General features: G+C 42.1%; 2 protein-coding genes and 1 long non-coding RNA gene across 5 annotated transcripts; 2 read left to right on the top strand and 1 right to left on the bottom strand.

The window, feature by feature from the left end:
* The first annotated feature begins 21 nt into the window (after positions 1–21).
* LOC116063011 lies at positions 22–2,820 on the top strand. The gene is made up of 2 exons (XR_004108157.2): positions 22–1,113; positions 1,761–2,820. It is a non-coding gene; the product is annotated as an uncharacterized LOC116063011 (long non-coding RNA).
* Positions 2,821–4,769: 1,949 nt separating this feature from the next.
* LOC116063008 (3-hydroxy-3-methylglutaryl-coenzyme A reductase-like) lies at positions 4,770–16,455 on the bottom strand. 2 transcript variants are annotated; one of them, XM_035991885.1, is made up of 20 exons: positions 16,226–16,455; positions 15,716–15,918; positions 15,478–15,589; positions 15,258–15,345; positions 13,764–13,848; positions 13,097–13,202; positions 11,607–11,713; positions 11,377–11,496; positions 11,110–11,243; positions 10,710–10,996; positions 10,446–10,600; positions 10,148–10,342; positions 9,869–10,027; positions 9,628–9,785; positions 9,402–9,507; positions 8,434–8,604; positions 7,399–7,539; positions 6,150–6,308; positions 5,338–5,492; positions 4,770–5,247 (listed from the first exon to the last, which is right to left on the bottom strand). In XM_035991885.1, exons 2-20 carry the CDS (start codon positions 15,875–15,877, stop codon positions 5,217–5,219), a joined length of 2,631 nt encoding a protein of 876 aa, XP_035847778.1. In that variant the 5' UTR covers positions 15,878–15,918; positions 16,226–16,455; the 3' UTR covers positions 4,770–5,216. The 2 variants fall into 2 exon arrangements, with proteins under 2 accessions (XP_035847778.1, XP_031173696.1); XM_031317836.2 differs by having other exon boundaries at positions 16,312–16,446.
* A 1,892-nt stretch (positions 16,456–18,347) lies between these two features.
* Positions 18,348–20,434, top strand: LOC116063010 (beta-1,3-galactosyl-O-glycosyl-glycoprotein beta-1,6-N-acetylglucosaminyltransferase 4-like). 2 transcript variants are annotated; one of them, XM_031317843.2, is made up of 3 exons: positions 18,348–18,677; positions 18,814–18,857; positions 19,001–20,434. In XM_031317843.2, exons 1-3 carry the CDS (start codon positions 18,657–18,659, stop codon positions 20,286–20,288), a joined length of 1,353 nt encoding a protein of 450 aa, XP_031173703.1. In that variant the 5' UTR covers positions 18,348–18,656; the 3' UTR covers positions 20,289–20,434. The 2 variants fall into 2 exon arrangements, with proteins under 2 accessions (XP_031173703.1, XP_031173704.1); XM_031317844.2 differs by having other exon boundaries at positions 18,353–18,677; positions 18,795–18,857.
* The last annotated feature ends 1,972 nt before the right edge of the window (positions 20,435–22,406 follow it).

Here is a 22,406-nt window from a genome sequence, read left to right as displayed (position 1 = left end):
TGAAAAAAAGTCTAACAAGGGGCTCTTCTTTAATGCAAGGTGTGAGCCAATAGCATCAGAACAGCGCCAAAACCAAGGCACTCTTGTCTGAGAAAAAGTTAAAAAGCCTTTATTGATGCGGCTAATGCATTGCAGAAAGATTGTTTTTAAAATACACCGTGTTTGCGCTACACAGGCCTTCCTCAGGGGGACTAACCAGAACGTGAGATACAAACAGGAAATATATAGGACAAAGACAGGAAGTGACATCATACTCAAAACCATTGTAAAATAGAGAATGAATGACAACACACAACATACAGTTACAATATATGAAACAGAATCAAAGTGCTAAATCTATATCTAAGAGATTATTTTCAGTTTCCTGAGATGAATGCACCCAGCAGTCGGCCCAGTTGACCCGCCCCCCGCCCCCCCATGAAAGCTCTCGCAGCAGCTCCAAACGCAGCCGACGCCATCGTTCATGCTCATGTAGACGACTGACTTGTCTCTTTTCCTACAGATATCTTAATATATAAATGTATGTATGTTCTATAAGAGCTTTGTAAAAAAGAAACCGATATTTGCTAATAGACTGAAATATTTTTTTCTTGCCATTTATAGTTCCTATTTTGTGTGGTTGTTTTTTTTTCATAACTAGTAATTTCCCAGCTTTCTTTTTTTAAGCTGCTAACTTTTGCTAGTGAAATATCACTGATAGATTAAGTCCAGAGGGCTGTCATCGACTCGTGACCCCTATGATGTAAGACTTGACCTCTTTGACTCCGCCCCCTCCCATGAAAACACCTCCCGTTGGGTGCTGACGGAGCGGCGAGCCGAGAGGACTTTTTCATATATTTAATGTACAAAACAGAGTTTGTGCACATTGTTTGCTTGGCTTTCTAATTGTGTCATTGTAAAAAATGTCGTGGTGTCATAGCACATATTTTGAATGTTTAATGAATTTCAAATAGTGTCGCTGAAAGTCAGAGGAACGCTTGAAGCCGCCTACACATGATAAGCAATTTGCTCTCAATGCACCGCTAGGTAGGGCGTCATCAAGGCTGGCAAGAAAGCAATTTCCCGTTGCTAGGTAACGACATGCTGTTATCTTATCGGTTGCGCTTTTGAAAGGTCAGCGGCAACTAGGTCAAAGTTAAAATAATTTGAACTTTGAGTGCAGCGCAAAGCAGCACATCCGACTGATGATCGACGCCAGGGGCAGCGCATAGTTGGGCGCCATTGCCCTCCCCCGTAGGAAATCAACGGAACGGCCGGTGCAAAGTAGCCTAGAAATCTAGACGCACCCTAGCGGCAGCAAATGTAATTTGCAACCAGGGTCAGTCTAGCAACTCTCCGTTGGCTTGCTAGCTGGAAAAACCAAATTCTGGTCAGGCCAATCACATCGTGTATGGAGTCGGTGGGCGGGCTTAACATAAGGACGGCAGAGTTGCGACGGTTCCCTGCTACTTGAAAACAAAGAAGATGGCTGCTGTTGTGGCGAACAGCAGTCTTTCGAAACGGCTTTGGCCGCGACTCTGGAAGACTTGGAGTTAAGCACTGAAGTCATTCTTAAAAAAAAAGATGATGTGTTCGGAGTTTTGCCGACCGGATACGGCAAAAGTTGAATCTATCAACTAGCGTTGCTCTGGTTGGCCATGAGTGCAGAGGGAATTTGAAAGACAACTGTTTATCCCGCCCCTCGGATTGAGCCCTGCCAATGGTGAGTTCCCAGACCCAACATCTTGATGTGGGTCTGGCTTGTCAGGCTAGGTGCAAAGCGGTTTTGCCGACTATCATGTGTAGGCGGCTTTAGTCTAAGAGGAGAATGTAGTTTCCGATGGCATAAAGGGTGCTGTTAGTACACCTATGAAATCACTAGTGAAGTGCCTCATGGCTGAGTTCCCCTTATTATCTCCTCTAGGAGTCGATTTGAAACATGTCCTGCAATATATTTACTGAATGAACTAGGTGACACTTAATTTGGGATTTCCCACAGAGGGCTATCAGAATATTTTTACAGATTCTAGTATTATTAAGACCTAAGATACATTTCAATTTAATGTCAGTATAAGCATCGCCGCCTCAACATTTCTGTTGCCGTTTCTGGTTTTTGTAACATGTGATATGTAGCCTACTGGCAGTTAGAGTATGGAAACCATTCTGTTAATACAGTCAAGTTTGGTCTTTATTGTGTATCTTCAGTCTCAAAATGTCAGTGCAGAGCTGCAAAGTCCTGAGTGTAGTAAGCTACCTACTAGCTATCTACTCTGAAGTACTTGAGTTTTTATAGAAACGGTGTACTTACTTTCCTAATTATTTTCTTAATTAGATGTTTTATTTGCTCATCCGGTTACATTTAAAGTTGGATGTTAAAGCTGGAACTCTGGACTTTGCAGTTGACAGGCTGAAATGGAACCATCACAAAACATTTTCAAGAGGACATAATACAATTTGGTTTTCATTACCCTAATCATTTTCCAGACAATACTGTTGAAAGTACCTGAATACTTTTCTAGTACTAGTTCCACCTGTGGACAGCACAAAATGTTTATTTTTTCTTGGGTCACATGAGCTCTGAGCAGAATGATGTGAGTGAGAATGAAGCCAGATGATACACGGCCTCTCGGCTGAGTGGAAGACAAACCAGGCTGAAGCTCTTTCACCTAAAGCAGACATTTTCTAATTCAAGTAGCTGAATGTAATTAGAAAAGCTTTTTTTGTAAATAATTTGTTCATACTAATGCTGTGGGATCAACTTACAAATGTACTGTGACGGCATCACACTTCTGCTGCCGTTTTAAAAGTGAAATAAAGTTTATCCTCTTTAGGAGACAGGAAGTGTGGACCGTTTCATACCGTTGGCGCTGCTTGAAATGCGCTCTCTTTAGTATAGAGGATCTTTGGTCAGAAGGAGAGTATGAGGGCGTGCCCTGACAGTACCTAGGTAAGGACTACTAGCCAGTCAGAAGCAGAGTATGAGGGCGTGCCCTGACAGTACCTAGGTGAGGACTACTAGCCAGTCAGAAGCAGAGTATGAGGGCGTGCCCTGACAGTACCTAGGTAAGGACTACTAGCCAGTCAGAAGCAGAGTATGAGGGCGTGCCCTGACAGTACCTAGGTAAGGACTACTAGCCAGTCAGAAGCAGAGTATGAGGGCGTGCCCTGACAGTACCTAGGTAAGGACTACTAGCCAGTCAGAAGCAGAGTATGAGGGCGTGCCCTGACAGTACCTAGGTAAGGACTACTAGCCAGTGAGAAGCAGAGTATGAAGGCGTGCTACGCTAGCAGCTAGGCGAGCATTATAACGTTAACGTTACAAAGTGACCACGTTTGTCTCTGAAGTAAAGGCCGGACTACAACAGAGCTGTTTGGAGCAGTTAGTGAACAGTGTTTTCTGTTGGAGATGGTAAGTCCCTTTGGGGTGGACTTTGGGCTTTTTCACTTTGTAAACCTGTAACATGCACAAAAAAGATATAACACAACGAAAAGGGGAAAAGCCAAAAAGCATAATATGAGCACTTTAAGAGGGAACATAATGTAACGTGTAATTTATTTTTTAAATAAAACAGTACAATCTTTTAAAATAGCTTAAAATTGAATATTCTAACTTCTCCAAGACATACTGTATGTAAGGCCACAGCTGAGCTTCATTGCTTTTCAAAAAAGGAAACCATACAAGAACCTGCAGGATTAACTTCCACCATGCCAACAAATCCTTCAATCATTCTACACATAGTATATCATGAAAGTTTATTAAATTAGTATAATATGGCTTTGATTTTCCAGGGATCTTATTCACCGCAAGACAAGGAAGACTACCTGCCTTTAACAATTCATCCAAACAAGTCACTTTGTGACAAAAACCTCTGTTGGAAGGTGCTTTTTTTCCCCTTCCATTAGCCATGGTCATTCTACAGTATACAGTAGCACCTTGAATCAGTAAAGGGTTGTGCAAGTGAGATCCTACAACACTGATTTAGTACAACTTACATTCAGGAAGAAAGTTGGCATTTTAAACTGGAGCAAATGTCACCTATAGCAGTAACAGCGCCATCTCTAGCTAGCTTTTGGCAAGTGCAAAGATCAATTGCTCAAACACAAATATGTTTTCACTGTTAACAACCTCTCTTCATGCATTTTGGATTGAAAAAACATACAAGAATTAATGTGAAAGTTATGTCATTAGATTGATAGGAGACGCAATTAGCTTTTGGCTGAACCACTCTTTAAAAAGGTCCCATGGCATGACATTTTCACTTTATGAGGTTTTTGTAACATTAATATGAGTTCCCCCAGCCTGCCTATGGTCCCCCAGTGGCTAGAAATGGTGATAGGTGTAAACCGAGCCCTGGGTATCCTGCTCTGCCTTTGAGAAAATGAAAGATCAGATGGGCCGATCTGGAATCTTGCTCCTTATGAGGTCATAAGGGGAAAGGTTACCTCCCCTTTCTCTGCTTTGCCCGCCCAGAGAATTTGGCCCACCCATGAGAGAGAGGCATCATGGCTTTCAAACGAGCAAAGTGGCAGTTGGTCAAGGGCACACCCCCACTCTCCACCTTAGGGGACCTTTAAAGCAACACTAGAGAACTTTTCCCACCTCGGTCCCCCTACAGGTTAGAAGCAGAATTGTCCCATTATGTCTCATTCGAACTACAGATCCGCTACCCGATCTGGCAAACGTGCATAGTGCGGTTAAAGCGAATGCAGAAGTACCGTTCACCCTGTTACGAGTTGATGAACCACTGAAACGATTTTGGAAACATTATTTTAAGTTACAAAAACTTCTCTAGTGTTGCTTTAAGAGGCAAAGGATACTTGTTCAAGACTTGCAGCATAGTGGAGCGTATCCAATCCAAACAACATCAATAATTCACAGCTGTCTGAAAGATCAGTGCCAATAACAAAAACAACTGCAATGTTCAGTTGCAAACAAGTTAAGTCCCTCAACATAATATCCCAACCCAAAAAGTCTGTATGCAATCAGTGGGGCGACACACAAGGCAGGCAAGCACACGTTGGCTGTGGTCCTCAGCGTGTTGGGTCTGGTTATTAGTGTTCAACGCCTGGACGTCCTCCACCCACGGCGCTCCCTTCACAACTACGTCATTAGGAGACGATTCACTCCTCTCAGGTCTCACTGTGAAGTTCTCTTCTGCTAGCTGCTCGTTGAGTCCAAGTCGCCTCTAAAGAGGGGCCGTCAACATTTTATGTCAAGCAGCCGTCTCCGACTTTGATCAAGGTGTTTCTGACAGGTTTGTTTTGGATCTGAGAACGAGAACCAGGACAAAGTCAGAACTCACAGGGAAAGGTTTGACGTTTACAAACCACAAGGAGCGGGAGTAAAATATATAGAACCTGTTGTGAGCCATGTGGCTCTTGACGAGGTGTCCAGCAGCTAAAGCGGCCATCAGGGAGAGCTCCCCCGCCAGCACCGTGGCACAAACCACACGGGCCAGCTGACGGGCGTTATCGCCTGGCTGGTCGGAACTGGTACCGTGGACACCGAGCATCTACAGACATAGACGGATACAGCTATTGGGTCAAAGTTATACATCAGCACAACATCAAAGAAGTGGGCAGTGTTCTACTAGGACGCACCGCCCAGGTAGATTGAGACCCGCCCAGGTAGATAAAATCCGAATACAATTTATTTCCCAAACAACGGCGTATTTTTTACAGCACACACAGACCAGCGGCCTCCAGCCCCTCCCCCCCGTGAAGTCCTGCGCTGCGTCATAGCGTCAACAACGTTGCACTTCAGGCTCAGAGGCTATCGTCAGTAGTAGCATGCTGCTGGTGGTCTTGCCGTGGGATTAACTGTATTAATAAAACCGTAGAAACACCGCTGCTCTCACTGCCACGTGGCTGCAAATCACTGATGCAAAGAATGTCATCTGAGTGGTTGAAACTTCCGTCGAAGACCATTTATGTTCAGTGCGCGTGTACACATTTCAAGTTTATATTCCAACTTTTAAGTTCTCAGGTGATTTACCATTATGATGTCTTTAAAGAACTTTTTTTGTCAAATGTACTTTCAATTCATTCATTGAACAAAGGACTTGAACACAAACAGCTACTAAAACTACCATGAAATGACATTTTTAGCATTTAAACTATCTTGTCCACTTGTTAAAAAAAATGTAAAAATAAAGTATAGGTGGCATTACCTGCAGACAGGCCTGCTGTGGAGCCAGGTTGGTGCCCCCTCCCACAGTGCCCAGCTCTATGGAGGGCATAGTGCAGCTGATGTACAGGTCTTCCCCCTCTGGACCAGCAGGCTCCATCAGAGTGATACAGTTGGAGCTCCCCACTGTCTGAGCCGGGTCCTACAGCAATATCACTCAGTAAGTGTGGTGGTGCACTGATAAACACTTTGAGCTACGTTGATGACCACTAACATTTCACAATAATCTTTCAGCAGATTGTAATTAAAGTGGTCTGAGAGAAAACTAGACTTCTGCATCTCCGCTTGGCTCAGTTTTCAGGCTTTAGAAAATCCAGCGTGTGACGGAGACTTTGGCCAATCACAGCTTATCTGAGAGAGAGCGTTCCTATTGGGCGCATGCGTTGCCCATGCGACAGAGGTGAGAGGGAGAGCTGCAGGAAAAGGTCTCGCTCCATTTCAAATTCTGGCGTTTCTTGCTTTCTACCCACTGCAGCTTTAATGCACTTGATCAGCATTCTTCATTTATTATATAAATGTATTTATTTTACCTATTTAGCCCTTAATACAGGGATGATAAAGGCCGATACACATACTTGAGTCTGTCAATTCAAAAATGTATTCTAAATTATGCTATTTTAATATTCAGACGTTCCATTTCAGGCTGTCATACTGACACAGCACACACTTTGAAAAGTAGTACAAAAGTAGTAGTCTCTTATCAAAATACAGTATTTTATGTAGCACGTGACTAGGGCCGCAATTAACGATTATTTTCATTGTCGATTAATCTGTGGATAATCGATTAAGCTGTTTGGTCTATAAAATACCAGAAAATTGTGAAAAATGCCCAAGATGACGTCCTCAAATGTCTTGTTTTGTCCACAACTCAAAAGATATTCAGTTTACTGTCACAGAGGAGAGAAGAAACTAGAACAATATTCACATTTAACAAGCTGGAATCAGAGAATTTTTACTTTTTTCATAGAAAATGACTCAGACGGATTAATCGCTTATCAAAATAGTTGGCAACTAATCAATTATTCTTTGCAGCTCCACAGATGACAGATACCTCGGAGATTTTGAGTGGTCATTATATAGCCCAAGTATTGTGTTAGAACTCAAAGTCCCGGAATATGAGCCATTTCACCATTTAAACAATTATCTTCATCTTGATTCTGAGCCATCTGGATTTTACCACATTGTGTGAGATGCAGAAATGAAAGGCTTAAACATGTTGAGCGATCCATTACCTGTCCACAGGCGATGTAGATGGCTGCTACAATGTTGGCGGCATGAGCATTAAAACCCCCGATACTGCCAGCCATGGCCGAGCCCACCAAGTTCTTGTTGATGTTCAGATCCACCAGAGAAGCTGCGCTGCTTTTCAACACCTACAGACAGTGCTCATATTATGCTCATTTTCAGGTTCATAATTGTATTTAGAGGTTATATCAGGATAGGTTTACATGGTTTAATTTTCAAAAAAAACACCATATATTTGTTGTACTGCACATTGCTGCAGCTCCTCTTTTCACCCTGTGTGTTGAGCTCTCTGTTTTAGCTACAGAGTGAGACCTCTCACTTCTGTTCATCTTTGTTGGGAGTCGCACATGCGCAGTAGCTAGGTAAGGACTACTAGCCAGTCAGAAGCAGAGTATGAGGGCGTGCCCTGACAGTACCTAGGTAAGGACTACTAGCCAGTCAGAAGCAGAGTATGAGGGCGTGCCCTGACAGTAGCTAGGTAAGGACTACTAGCCAGTCAGAAGCAGAGTATGAAGGCATGCTACGCTAGCAGCTAGGTGAGCATTATAACGTGTGTTACAAAGTGACCACGTTTGTCTCTGAAGTAAAGGCTGGACTACAATAGAGCTGTTTGGAGCAGTTTGTGAACAGTGTTTTCTGTTGGAGATGGTAAGTCCCTTTGGGGTGGACTTTGGGCTTTTTCACTTTGTAAACCTATAACGTGCACAAAAAATACATATAACACAATAAAGGAAAGGGGAAAAGCCAAAAAGCATAATATGGGTTGTTTTAGTAAGAAATGTATGATTTTACCAAAGGAAATAACCATCAGCACTTAACAAAAACTGTGGAAATTGAACGAATAAATAAACTGGGATTTGATTCATGGGGGATATATTGTCAAGTCTGTGACGCAATTCCGAGTTCCATCCTTCAACTGGGAGGTGAATTAATCACAGCATTTTTATTTTTTGGGTTTTAGCGAGCAAGCAGCTAAATTCCAATTAATAATACAAAGAGGGTTTGTTTTTAGTTTTCTTTACCTCTCGGACCACGTTGGCAGGGATGGTGGCCTCACACACAGCAGACTTCCCCCGACCCAGGATCCAGTTTATGGCAGCAGACTTCTTGTCGGTGCAATAGTTGCCACTGACCGACAGCACCTCCACGTCTGGATACTGCTGCCGGAGTCTGTGCAGAGCCTGCTCGGTCCCCTGGGAAAACACAGCACACAGACACGTTTCAGTATTTAGAGCACTGGAGATACAAAAAAACCCAAACAACTAAAAATTAGGGATCGACCGATACTAGTTTTTTTTCACAGATACAGATTATTAGCAGTTAATAAAATCAATAACCGATATTTGGAATCGATATGCATTTACAGTGCAAATCTTTAACTCACAATAAGGATTTTGGAATGTTACAAACTCCCAACACAAAAGTTTGTTTAAATGCTTTAAGCAATAATTTAAGAAATTAGCGTGTTAACATAACACCCAGTAACAGAGAGTCAGATGGCGTTGTGGGCGGGACATTAGGTCAGACTCAGTGGGGAGTGAAACTGAAGCCGAGGGACAGACACAGAGCTGTAGCCGAACCAAAGTAGGGCACTTTTTAATTAATAACTTTAACGGTTATCAGGTAAATAACACGCCGATACAGATAATCTGCAAACTGACCAAAAAAAAACGGCCCGATAATCGGCCAGGGCCCATAATCCATCTATCCCTAATAAAAATGTACTGACAACAGAGGTTGCATTAAAATTGCATCGACTGCGTGGCCGGTTGGCTCAGTTGGTAGAGCAAGCGCACATATACAGAGGTTTGTTCCTCGATGCAGAAGAGTCCGACCGGTGACGGTTTCGTCTTCCCCCTCTCTCTCCCCTTTCATGTCTGAGCTGTCCTATCATAAAAAGGCGGAAATGCCCATAAAAAACCTTTAAAAAAAAATATATATATATATATATAAAAAATTGCATTGACTGCTGCGCAAGATTTGGTCGTACCTTGGAGAGCATGTTCATGCCCATGGCGTCTCCTGTCTGAGACTGGAAGCGGATGTACAAGTTCCTCCCCGCTAAGCCCACCGTCAGCTTCTCCAGTCGAGCAAACCTACCAGGAGCAGATATTTATGTATGATCTGTATGCCCTTCAATACTGCAATAACATGTTATAGGTGGGACCAAAGGAAATGGAAAAACCTACAATCATTCTGTGAGTGTTTCCACTGACCTGCTGGTCTGGTCAAAAACCTCTTTGATCATGCTGAATCCATCCGAGGTCTCGAGCCAGACTTTGACCTCCGCAGCCCGGCACGCCGAGGGCAGCCTCACCACAGGGCCCCTCGTCATACTGTCAGCTAGGATCCTGCTGCGGCAGCCCCCGCTCAGCTGGACAGGAAAAGACAAAAAGAGTGAGCACAGCACCTACACACACAGTCAACAACAGCCAGAGCTAGTCATCCCTCGCTTACAGAGAGTGCCCTGCATCCTCTGTTAGTGCTGGCTACCAGGCAGCCCTCTGTGGTCGCCATGGGAATGTAAAACTGCTTCTCATCCAACAGAAGGGGACCAGCCACTCCAACTGGCACCGGCATGTAGCCAATCACATTCTCACAGCAAGTGCCCATCACCTACAAAATGCAAAGTAATACTTAAACATTTGGTTTGTTGAAACGTAAGAAAATAAATCTGCTCGTAGATTACACAGCATAGACACCAACAAAAGTGAAAGATATGCATGTTGCCAATACCTTGGAATAGTCGTAGTCTTTATAAGGCAGAGAAGCCAAAGCAGAGAGAACAGGCAGTTTGGGTGAAAGCATTTCCCTCCTGATGGCCACACCCCTCTCTGGAGTCTCCAGGACAGCTTCCAGTTGGTAGTTTGGGATGTTGCGTGAGGTAACCAGGTTCATCACCTCTTTATTGCTGAGAAAACGGGCCCCCCTCTGAAAAAGCAACAAGGGCAGACCAGTCATTTCTTAACCATTCAGACAAATACAGAACTAAAGAGGTCTTCTGCAAGGATTTCAATCTCCTCTGGGAGCTTACCTGAGGATCTGAAAGGATGGCCATGCATTCCTCCAGCGGCCGGGTCTCGGAATTACAGCTACTATGAGGAAAGCGTGTTGTCGGAGCAAAAGGGTCCCCTAAACCTGAAACGCAGAGACCGCTCTCCACGGAGGCTGCTGGAGGCTGAGTCACCTCTGTTGTTGAGGGATCACAAAAGACAAAAGTCACGCATAGCAACAAAGCAGTATTGTCATCTGTGAGTACAGACATTATAAAGCTAGCAGGACCAATTATAAGTCTCACCCGTCTCTCTGAACACCGTGCCAGCCTCAGGGGAAAGTTTAGAGTCTGAGACAGCTGGCGAGGTAGGGTTGGTTGCTAAGGTACCGTTCATGGTCGCCTGGGGTTTCGGGGCTGGAAAGTCCCTCCTGCAGCAGTCCCCTGCCAACATGGGCTTCTGGCTCGGAGGAGAGCTGATAATGGGGCTCATGAGGGACAGGGAAGACTCCGTCTCGGTTTGCTCAAAGAAGACGTACTTCACAGCCAGGAGCAGGGCGAGACCAAGAGTTATCACCTGTTCCAGGTCCATACTGGTCAGAGGAGAACAGAGACAAAGTCATGCATCAGTAAGTTACTGCACGGGAATCAATAGCAGGCAAATGTATTCATGGAATGAGGAATCTTCCTTGTTTAATGCTTTCACCTGGTGAGCTTCAGAGGCCACATAGAACCACCGGAGTCCGGTCTCTCAGCTATTGGTCCCTCCATCGAGCGGTTGTGACCTGGATGCTCAGCTGCTAGTCGAGTATGAGCATGAACCAAGGCCAGGCTCAGAGACTGAGGAGGATATCATCAAATAGATAGATCGCTCCTTCAGACTGATGTTTTAGAACAGTGTACACAGTTGACTAATAACCTTGGTACCAAGTTTTCAAATGTAATGTTGACAGAGCTGAATACGGTTTCTCACCATGATGACTTTAACTCTCTGGGTCACAGGGTTGGGCTTGTTGTCCTCTTCTTCAGCCAGCACATGGGCAAAGTGGCTCAGTTGCCAGATTGGACGGCCCTCACGACTTTCCCTGGACAGCTGTACACGCACATACAGTATACAGCATGAGCGCACACACATATTTATTGTGAGCGGCAAGCAACTCATTTCAGACTATAATTCTCCCAGATGTTACATATCGTCCTCACCTCCAGGACCAGGGAGACACACGCAGGGAAGAAGGTCATGAAGACAACATAATTGGCCAGGACAGACATACAGCCAAAAGAACACATGATCTCCAATTGAGGCACACCTGGAAAACAATAGAAATAGGAGTGGTTTAATTTCCCACTCAATTCACCATTAGGCCTGTCACGAAGACAAATTTTGCTGGACGATAAATTGTCCCAGAAATTATTGCGATAAACGATAATATTGTCGTTCTGAGACCATTTTCATCTAATATAATGATAATGGCATAATAATGCAGGTACACCTTTTCAAAGATCAATAAACTTTTATTTCTAAAGAATATTTAACACTGGAACTGGAAGCCATTTTAAATATCCACAATATGTCTTTGATCTCCTTTAGTGATAGACTACAGACTCTGTACATTTAACAATTATTTATTAAACACTAAATATTAAATTTAAATAATATATAATTAATAAATTATATCTATATCTATCTGGCTATCTGCCACATGGCGAGTAAATGTTTGTATCAAAATAGTTCGGTTTTTCAGTCTTCATTTTGGCGAAGGTGCAGCTACTTTCTTCTGCTCCTCTGCCGTCTGCAGGTCAGAGCGTCGCGGGGACAGGCCGACACCCACACCCAATCACACACACTCACACCCAAACACTTGCGTGCACACCAGACGCCAGCCACCACGTCACTTCTGTTTACTGATAGCTATCGTTTACCTCAGGCTAATTAATTAGCTAGTAAGTGGCGATTTCTGGCAGCCAACCTTCCAAAAGAAAGCATAATGAAATGAAATAACCGATCATTAACAGTTGACCGACAAGCAGGTAACGGAGTCTCAGTTCACCGTCTGGGAGCCTCTGACACACGTTCCGCACTCCGTATCCGCGGACAGCTGTAGGCTCGTACCGTTAATGTTCTGTGCATTGTCGGACACATGCAGCCACTTTCCTGAAACCGTGTGCGAGATTGACAAGGCCACAGCGGCGTGTATGTCCGAGGCTGTCTCCACCTGCAGGTTGTCAACTGTGTTTTGGAATGAAAGGGAGAAAACAGGACGCCGAGTAACACGCCGGATATCGCTCATATACTTTTTTTTTGACGGCGCCTTAACTGCAAAGTGCTGCGGGAAACCCTGCTCCAACAACTAGCGTTTTCTCTGCCTGTCTCTCTCTCCGCCAGGAGTCCCGCCTCCCCCCACACAAAGACCATGCGACTGACAAGAGGGTTCACTCCTCGTTACGCTAAGGAACCGAGAGTGGTCCTCCAGTCTCTTTGGTAGAGAGAGAGAGAGATAGAGACAAGGAAAACAAACAAGCATGCAAATGGAAATTATCGCGGCCGGAAAAATCATCGAGCTCATCTTTTTTATCGTGCAATTAATTGATTTATTGACTATCGCGACAGGCCTATTCACAATCATCCCAAAGTATTAAAATTAGAACATAGCTGGAAGTGTTTTGGAGGAAAATAAGTAAGTATTCCTCACCTGACATGGTGCCAATCCCAATGACCAGACACTCAACCAGAGCATCCAGGGTGAAGGTGGGGCCCAGGATGGCCATGCCCTGGGAGATGTTCTCCCTCACCTCCTCCTATAACCAAGACAACGGGCCATTGCACAAGTCAATAACAACTCAACTTAATACATCCTATGAATTAGGGCTGCGCCATTAATCAAATTTTGATCCTGATTTTGGCTCCTAACGGTCACAAAAACAATGTAATCGAGAAAAACTAATATTTTGGTTTTCTTTTATTTGTATTTTATTTATTACTTGTTTTCAAAAGATTGTGAAAGTGCACTACAACAGTTGATCTTATTGTGTGTTTATAGTTATTACTATTTAAACATTTTAATATATTTTTTATATTATTTATTTTAAGGGGAATACAACAAGTTCCACGGGAAAAGTATTAAGGGAAATTATACAGTTCAAGGTGTTTTCACTGTTGATGTGTTTCACTGTTTAAGTTCAATAAATGCACCATCTTTCTAAAAGTTAATCTGGTTAACTAATCGTGATTTCAATATAGACCAAAATCACTGTGATTATGGGTTTTTTTCCATGATCAAACCACCCAACTATGAATTAACAAATCTTTTTTTTTTGTTGCAGTTTACACACACACCAAAACATGGTGTGTGACATTACCTGAGAGTTTGAGCTGAGGGCGAACTTGGCCAACGCACAGGCTTTGGACAGGTCAGTGAGCAGGAGGAAGAACGGCAGGGCTTCACTGCAGGGAAGAGACAAATGTCAATCAGGGAATGCATTGTACTATTTCACTGCAGCACTTGTCTACATTGTTAAAAAAAAAAGTCAAAACATTCCACAACTGACACTGACTAGGACTGGGCAATATGATGAAATATATATATATATATATATATATATATATATATATATATATAGTCAAAAACGATATAAAAATGTCTTGTCGGATATATTTTCCTATAACATTTCTATCGCGACGTCGGAAAACCAGCAGCCAAATGGAGTTACAGCAATATTTATGTCGTACAGACAACGCTTTAGGTTCTGATGTTTGCACATTATTTTCATTTTGCACTAAAGTTCTTAATAAAATGAGAATATATTCAGTACTTTTCATTTGTCAAGTATTTAATTCACACGGGATTATACAAAAGTAGGCTTAACCATGTGGTTATTTCATAAAGGACGTTATTGAATTACCAAAAAACATGCAACATACATACATACATAGTTAGCGAGCTCCGAAATTACTTATATCGGGATATACGATTTTGGCGATTTTGACCAGCCCTAACACTGACATCTTATGGGTCAACATGTCCTCTGTAACAATGTTGAGCTCTAAGATCCTTCTAGAGACATTATTTTTTATTTGTTTTTTTTTTTTTGTTTTTTTTTTTAAATCGGAGCTCTGGTTTTGGCATACTGTGTCTTATCATGTCTCTTTGATATTTACATGATGATGGATGTGCAGCAAGATTTAACCCTCATTCTTAGTCGCAGCTGCCAAGAACTGTAAACTATTATAATTGACAGAGGGCATACTATTAGGGCTGGGTGATCGTGATATCACGATATTTTTGACCAAAAACCTCGATATCGATACCGCAACGATATTGTAGTGTTGACTATTGGTGCTTTCACAAAATATTTACACAATGAGATTTTTGATAAATAATCATCAGTAATGTGGATATAATGACTAAGTGGGTAAAGGCAAATAATAGAACAGTTACAGCAGTCTGGTAAGTTCAGAAAATGACATCACTTTACTGTAATGCAGCCTTTAAAACCAGGAAAAGACTACAATTATGCCATATTACGATATCCAAAATCTAAGACGATATCTACTCTCATATCACAATATCGATATATTGATATATTGCCCAGCTCTACATACTACTGTATGTCACCCGACCAACCACCGAATGAAATGCAAGCCAACCATTTCAATAGTTTGATCTCGCCGCCATACTAGTCGTCTTTTGTCCATCTATTGTATACACACTGTGGTTACTGAGGTAAGGTTGTCAGGACAGGACTAGCAACCTCAACCATAAGACTCCAACAGCTCTCATAAACTGGTGAATTATTTGTATTAATCTGCCTGCTGAACAATAAGTATTATGTTAGTGCATTTGGAACACTTACTTTAGACCCATCAGCTCTTTCCCAAAGAAGTGGATGACCACTGTACTGAAAACAAAGCTGGAAAACACTGTGAACAAACCTGCAATACCTACAAGGGAATAGAATGTTGACAGTTTATATATATATATATATATTTATACACACTGTACTGTGTGTGGTATTTTTTATAGTAAAGCTGTGTCCACTACAGTTCAATGGTACAAGATCCTATCATACTGACCCAGTATATATTTGGAGCCCAGTTGTCGCAGATTCTTGAACTGGAAATAGATATAAACGATGGCCATGCATCGTGTGATCGTTAGGATGATTACGTCACTGCTGTCGACTTTCTGTGAGAAAACCAGCACAGACATAACTTCTTGTTAACACTAATTGAGCAATTCCTTCTCCTTGTTTACATTTGGGATGAGCTGCTACACCCAAGCTAGCCTTCTCCTTCTCTCACGCAGACTCACCTCCTCGACTTTGGGGCACTTATTCCAGGTGCACATCTGGCTGCTGGTTGCCAGGTTGTTCATAGACACGAGACAGACGGTGAGAGTGAGAGTGCCCACTATTACCTCCCACGGGTGGGAGGCCACCAGCAGGCCATGGAGCCTGAACAGGCGAGCCAACATGGTCTCAGGGTGCCTCCTGTTACCCAGGGTCACAGCCTCACCTGTTAAAAAAAAAAGATTAAAAAAAAGTTGAGAACTCAACTTTTTTTACGTAACATCTTGTCTCGTTGAATGAGAGTTAATAACTCTCATTCAACGAAACAAGATGTTACGTTGCCACAAATTGTCGCTGCTGTAGATTAATTAATGGCAAACCAAAGCCTAAAGATTGTCTGTATGTTTAGCTGGACTCTGTAAGACCAGCTTCCTCTTGATGTCTAGATAGCATTAGCTACATGTTTAGCCGTTAACTCACAGTGGCTAACTTACGTTAGCATTGGTTAGCATTAGCTACATTCTACAACATACACAGCCTGCCACCAAGGTCACTTCGTCCCTCCGCACTTCATAAACATGTTTTTAGTTACTGTCTAGTAAAACATGAATTCGCGTACTTTTAAATGCAAAGTACACCGTGGTTAGACAGTCCTTAACATGATGTCAATGCCTCTTGTCCACAAATCGCTTAGCTAGCTAACATACTCTGTAACGACACCATCATGGCGATGCGGAAATCCTGAAAAACATGTTGACGTCGCTTAATAATACGTCACGGGGCGTCTCTGCCGCCATATTGGGACGGAGTAATTTGCCAAAGTAAAAGCTCAGAACCAAATGGTGCTATATATTAAGATAATTACTTCATCCAAAAACGCAATTAAAACTGTAAGATTGTGCTATTAAAACTATTTAATGTTTTCATTGAATCTATTTTCTATTCTTTGCTGACCCATGGCATGTTTTATTTTTATTTATTAAATTTATTTTTTATTTTTCTACTCGTCTATTTTTATGTAGCTTATATTTCTGTATATTTTCTACTTGATCTACTGAATAAGTGATGTATTACCGTTTTTCCACATATTTGTAATGCATACTGAATTAAAATAAAATACATTTTAAAAAAAACTGGGACGGAGAAAGACCGTTATGAGTTATGACCATAAGGACTCAAGGAAAAAGACTTTGTGGGAATTAACATTAGGCCTATAATTTTTATTGGATTAATTAATTGATGCACTATTGCGTTCATCACTTTAATGTTGCAGCTGGTAGAGGTGGAGCTAATTTTTATTACTTTATCTAGCCTATTGCTGGGTCGCTTACAAATTAGCATCACATGGTAATAGGTACAGTGCTTGAGTAAATGGACATTACATTAGTTACATTCCACCAATGCATCTCTGTATTTTGTTACTTCACAATAAACCTAAAATTGTATATACATTATATTACATATTGACTCCAACAGCATAGTTGCCCCACCCAGAGCCGTCTAGGTTCATCATCATCATCACCACCATGATATTACGGTTTAAAAAAAAAGTCAAGTAGCCTAAGTGTAATTTAGCAATAACGTGTGTTATTTCTAATCCTGTTTGTTTGTACCGTGTGGTCCATTTCCCTTCATTGGAGGAGCTATTCAGCCAAATTCAGTAAGCTCATTCTATCTCAATGAATATCATCACTTGTTGCAGACTTTCCATATTTTAGATGCAAATGCAAACCATGCCTGTTTGTTTCACTGTGGAGAGACAGTAAGCTGCTCTGTTCTCTTTATAGTATGTTGACACTGGAGGCCTATCTCAGTTCAGTTCACAATATAAACTGTCCTGTTGTTATGACTACAGAGTGGATAACGTTGATTAAATGATGAACTGGCTCCACAGTTCAGTCTCTTTTGGTATCGAGTTGCCCTTCAGACAGAAGAGCATTTGGACTTTTGCATAAAACATACTTTACACATAATTGCAGTGTCTGTTTCTTTAAAAAGAAACCGCATGAAAGCCGATTTTACAATCTCTGATTGGAAGATAAATTGTTGTAGGCCTATATAATGATCCAGAGGTAATGCTGTTAATTCCACAGTCAGTTCGGTATCAAAAAGGTGATAAAGTCAAGTCAAGTCAAGTCAAAGTGATAAAGTCAGTTCGGTATCACTTTGACTTGACTTGATCCACTCTGTAGTCATAACAACAGGACATGTTTATATGTAGGCCTACCGTTTGGAGCCAGTGGAACCTGTTAGAAGTCGTTAGATTTCAGGTAGACCGTTTGAAATATTATAAACAACTATTTGTGTCACTGATGATGCCTTTCAGATGACCCAACCACATGTTTTGGTTATTTTAAGCACAGACAGGTAATTGTCTCACTTGACTGACTGACTGACTGACTGACTGACTGAATGTTACAGGAAAAAATATTATTTGAGTTTGAGTGGCACTTTTGCAGCTCTCTCTCTCTCTCTTCTTTTAGTGAGTTCAGATGACTCCATCCACGGGGTTTTCATTCATCCCCTTAAATCGGCTGCATGGATGTCTGTTTAGGGGCAAATATACGCACCGTTCCATTCGCGCTCTTTAATTCCTTTTTCAAATATAATACATGTAGCCAAATAGTGTTCTGACTTTGACTAACACTGGTGGTGACATATGAAACGCCAAAGAACATTGTTATGGCGCTCATTTGTCATTAGTGCAGTTTTGCAACTTGGTGAGCCCCTCCCTCTTTCCGGGTTATTTTTAAGAGCGCAGCGCTGTCCTCTCCTCTTCTCTTCTCACCGACACACAGACACTTATCGCAGGCTGACATCCAGAGCGTGTTGACCCACTTTATGCTTCGGATAACCATGTGGCAAATCGAATCTCCGACTGCGATTAATGGAGAGTTGGTTCAAGTTGATATTCCTAACAGATGTCGCACCACTTGTGCGTAAAAAGTGGAAATGGCACGATAAATGTCCACTCTCCTGACATCGGTAAGTTTCTTCTCAATTTTTTATTTTTTTGCTCTAGGTAACGAGTCAGTAGGCTATTCATTTTTTTTTTGCACCGAAACTAAAATCTGAATTTATCCTCGTTTTTACAACTTTTAGGGTGTGACTTGATGTAAAGGTTCGCCAGGCGTTCGGCGGACCGATACCTGCGTATGGAGCAAGGTGAGTTATTTAATCAATCAACATGTCCTAGTCAAATCCACACATCTGGCTTTCAGAGATCGTGTCTGTTTTCTCACTTTAACCACAATCCCACAGTTAGTTTTGGTTAATGTTCCCTCTCATCTTTTTTCCTCTCACCACAGGATGAATACACTAAGAAGAAAGAAATTAATCTCTTCCCTCCTATCACTGCTGACTCTGTGTGTCCTGCTACTGGTCTGTGTGAGGTACAGCTACATCCCTCAGTCCTTACCTCCCACGGCTGCTTTAGATGACATCCAGACATTCCACAAGTACAATATTAACTGTAAGGCTATATACGACATGGACCCAGTGGAGGTGGGGAAGTCCCTAATCATCAGACAGAAACAAGTTGTGGAAGACAAGGATGAAAGTCTGCTTAACCTCACCTCAAACTGCCCATTGTTCATCAAGTCCAGAGGTTATGATGATGTGTGTGTCTCAGAGGAGGAGAAAGACTTTCCTCTCGCTTACTCACTGGTTGTGCACAAATCTGCATGGATGATAGAGAGACTCATCCGAACGCTGTACTCGCCCAGTAACATCTACTGTATCCACTATGATCAGAAGTCCTCGGCTCAGTTCATCTCAGCCATGGAGGGTTTGGCCCGCTGTTTGCCCAATGTCTTCATCGCCTCCAAGCGAGAGTCTGTCTTTTATGCGAGCTTCAGTCGATTAAAAGCTGATCTCAACTGTCTGTCCGACCTTTTGGGGTCAGAAGTCAAGTGGAAGTATGTCATCAACCTCTGTGGCCAAGATTTCCCCCTCAGGTCCAACATCGAGCTGGTGTCGGAATTTAAGAAGTTAAAAGGAGCCAACATGCTGGAGACAAGCCGACCCAGTGAGTACAAAAAGAAGAGGTTCACCTTTCACCACGAGCTGAGGGATGTCAGCTTTGAATATAAGAAACTGCCGGTGAAAACAGAGCAGATAAAGCTCCCACCGCCACACAGTATCGAGGTGTTCTCTGGGAATGCCTACTTTATCTTGTCCCGGGACTTTGTTGTGCACATGGACTCCTCAGTTGTGGTGAAAGATTTTTTGGCCTGGTCAGAGGACACCTACTCTCCAGACGAACACTTCTGGGCAACACTTGTGCGACTGCCAGGTGTACCTGGAGAGGTGCCCAGATCGCATCCCGATGTCACCGACCTGATGAGTCAGACCCGGCTGGTGAAGTGGGAGTACTTGGAGGAGAACCTTTACCCACCCTGCTCAGGGGTACACGTCCGCAGCGTTTGTATTTTTGGTGCTGCGGAAATGCGTTGGTTGCTCAACTACGGCCACTGGTTCGCCAATAAGTTCGACCCCAAAGTGGACCCCATTCTCATTCAGTGCCTTGAGGAGAAGCTGGAGGAAAAACAAAAGTTATTCCAAACAGCGGCATCCCATAACTGTCATAAGGGTTAACCAAAAGCTATAGTACAGTGTAATGATTAGACTATGAAAACAGAATACTAATCTGCAACAATTCTGACGATCGACTACACGCATTCTTGTCTTTTCATAGTCATAGTTAATATTTAATAATAAGCTATTCCACTGTTCAATCCCTGCACTGTTCACTATTGCACTACCACCACTGCACACACTCTACCATAGCACCCTATCATGGTCATTGCATCACATGGTCAGTCCACACCAGACCTTTGTAATCACTTCACAAATTGTTAACTCTTTAAATTTCTGTGAGTGATTTTTATGTATGTAAGATATATGTGTGTATGTGTGTTTGTTGTGTTATGGTTGTCTAAGCTACTGGATGCCTAAAATTTCCCTCGGGGTGAATAAAGTATCTATCTGTCTATCTATCTATCTATCTATCTATCTATCTATCTATCTATTCTATAGTTCCTAAAAAGTAATAATTTGCTCCTATTTATTTTAAATTGTAGGATATTGATTTCCTTTGGATTGTGGACCAAACTATATATTTGATCTTTGGTTTTAAGGAATTATGAAGAGCATGTTTTTAAAAACTAAATGATTAATTAATAATGAAAATAATCATTCGTTTCAACCCTAGGTACCAAAACTGTGCCAACATGTCATAGTGCCAGCGTTTTCTATCATACCTATCTATCCAATTTCTACAAAACACATTCTCACTTTTCTCTAGTGGTGTAACCCCCATGCAGAGTTTTGTTTTATTTAATAAAATGTTGAGATATTTGATCAGTAGATGTCTGTCTCCTCACTAAAATTCAATTTAATATGTGGTGATCACAGCAACTACAAATGTCTTATTCTTTACTGTAGCATAAAGGAACTACAACTCGCATTTCATTGTGCAACCCCGTTTTGTAGAATGACAATAAATTACCCTTGAATTCTGTTACTCAGGATAATCCAGACAGCTCAGTTTGAACAGTGAGTCATGAGAAGAACAGAGTCATGGACTGTATGTATTGTACACAAGAGTTTATCGCTTGCTTTGGTATTGCGGTGAGGACAGAGAAAGAAAAGGGCTTTGTTGAATGAACATGTTTGGGAGAAGGGTGCAGGCATGATAAGACATCAGTGAGGCCATTGTGGTCAAACTGCATTCTTTCTGCTAGCTGTCTCAACACACAATGTTGTCTATAGATATACAGTGGTATTTATTTGTTTACATTAAGTTGGCAGCATTCTTTTTTTAAAAATCTCAGGGACAAGGATTGGAAAGAGTTTCAATTCTGCACCTTGAACTGATTGTTTCCTGTTATTGGCACACAGACAGCTAGCTAGACTATCTGTCCAATCTGCGTTTTCTGTTGCACGACTAAAACTACTTTTGAACGTACACACGTTCCACCAAAACAAGATCCTTCCCGAGGCTATTTTGCAGCGGCACTGTGGCTCCGTCCGGCGCTTAGGGGATTCCATCCCGGAATGCTGTGTGGACTCGCCAGACCCTCCTCCGCAACGCTGTGGAGGAAGTATGTGGCAATGCAAGACTAGTACAAAACTAACAGACAAACTGCAGGCAGCAAAAGTCAGTCTAATGTGCACATATCTGATTACCAATAAGCCATTTCTTCAGCTGACCAGTAAAAGAGCGATAATTATTTACTTCTTTTATCTGCATTAGCAGCTTCTTTAGAAGCTGGTACAGAGAATTGCTGACTGACTAAAAGCACACCTTCGATCCCCTCGAGGCACGTTTTAAGACAAATACTCTGTTTTTGAATAATAACTTGTGACTAGTTCTTAAAATGACATCTACTCCTGCACAGTTGATAAATGCAGACAGTGAACACAGAATATACAATAGAAAACAACCTCTCCTCAAACCTTTAACGATTGGGGAGTATTTCTATCTGTTTCTGGGTAAAGTTTTATCAGTGGCAGGAAAGAGGAACAAAACAGTTTGTGCTGTACAGATAATCTGGATCATTTGCATTGATAAGTTAGTTTGATGTCTAGACGTGCACTATTAAGAATATAATTACTACATGAGCGATTGCATTTGTAACATGCACATTAAAGGGAAATGAAATAACTCAAACACAACACGACTAATTTATCTGTAGTTTCACTATGTTTAAG

Source organism: Sander lucioperca, chromosome 14 (assembly GCF_008315115.2).
Source record: "Sander lucioperca isolate FBNREF2018 chromosome 14, SLUC_FBN_1.2, whole genome shotgun sequence".
NCBI classification, from domain to species: Eukaryota; Metazoa; Chordata; class Actinopteri; order Perciformes; family Percidae; genus Sander; species Sander lucioperca.
The sequence above is the reverse complement of the archived record's forward strand: the minus strand, read 5'-3'. Positions and strand labels throughout refer to the sequence as shown.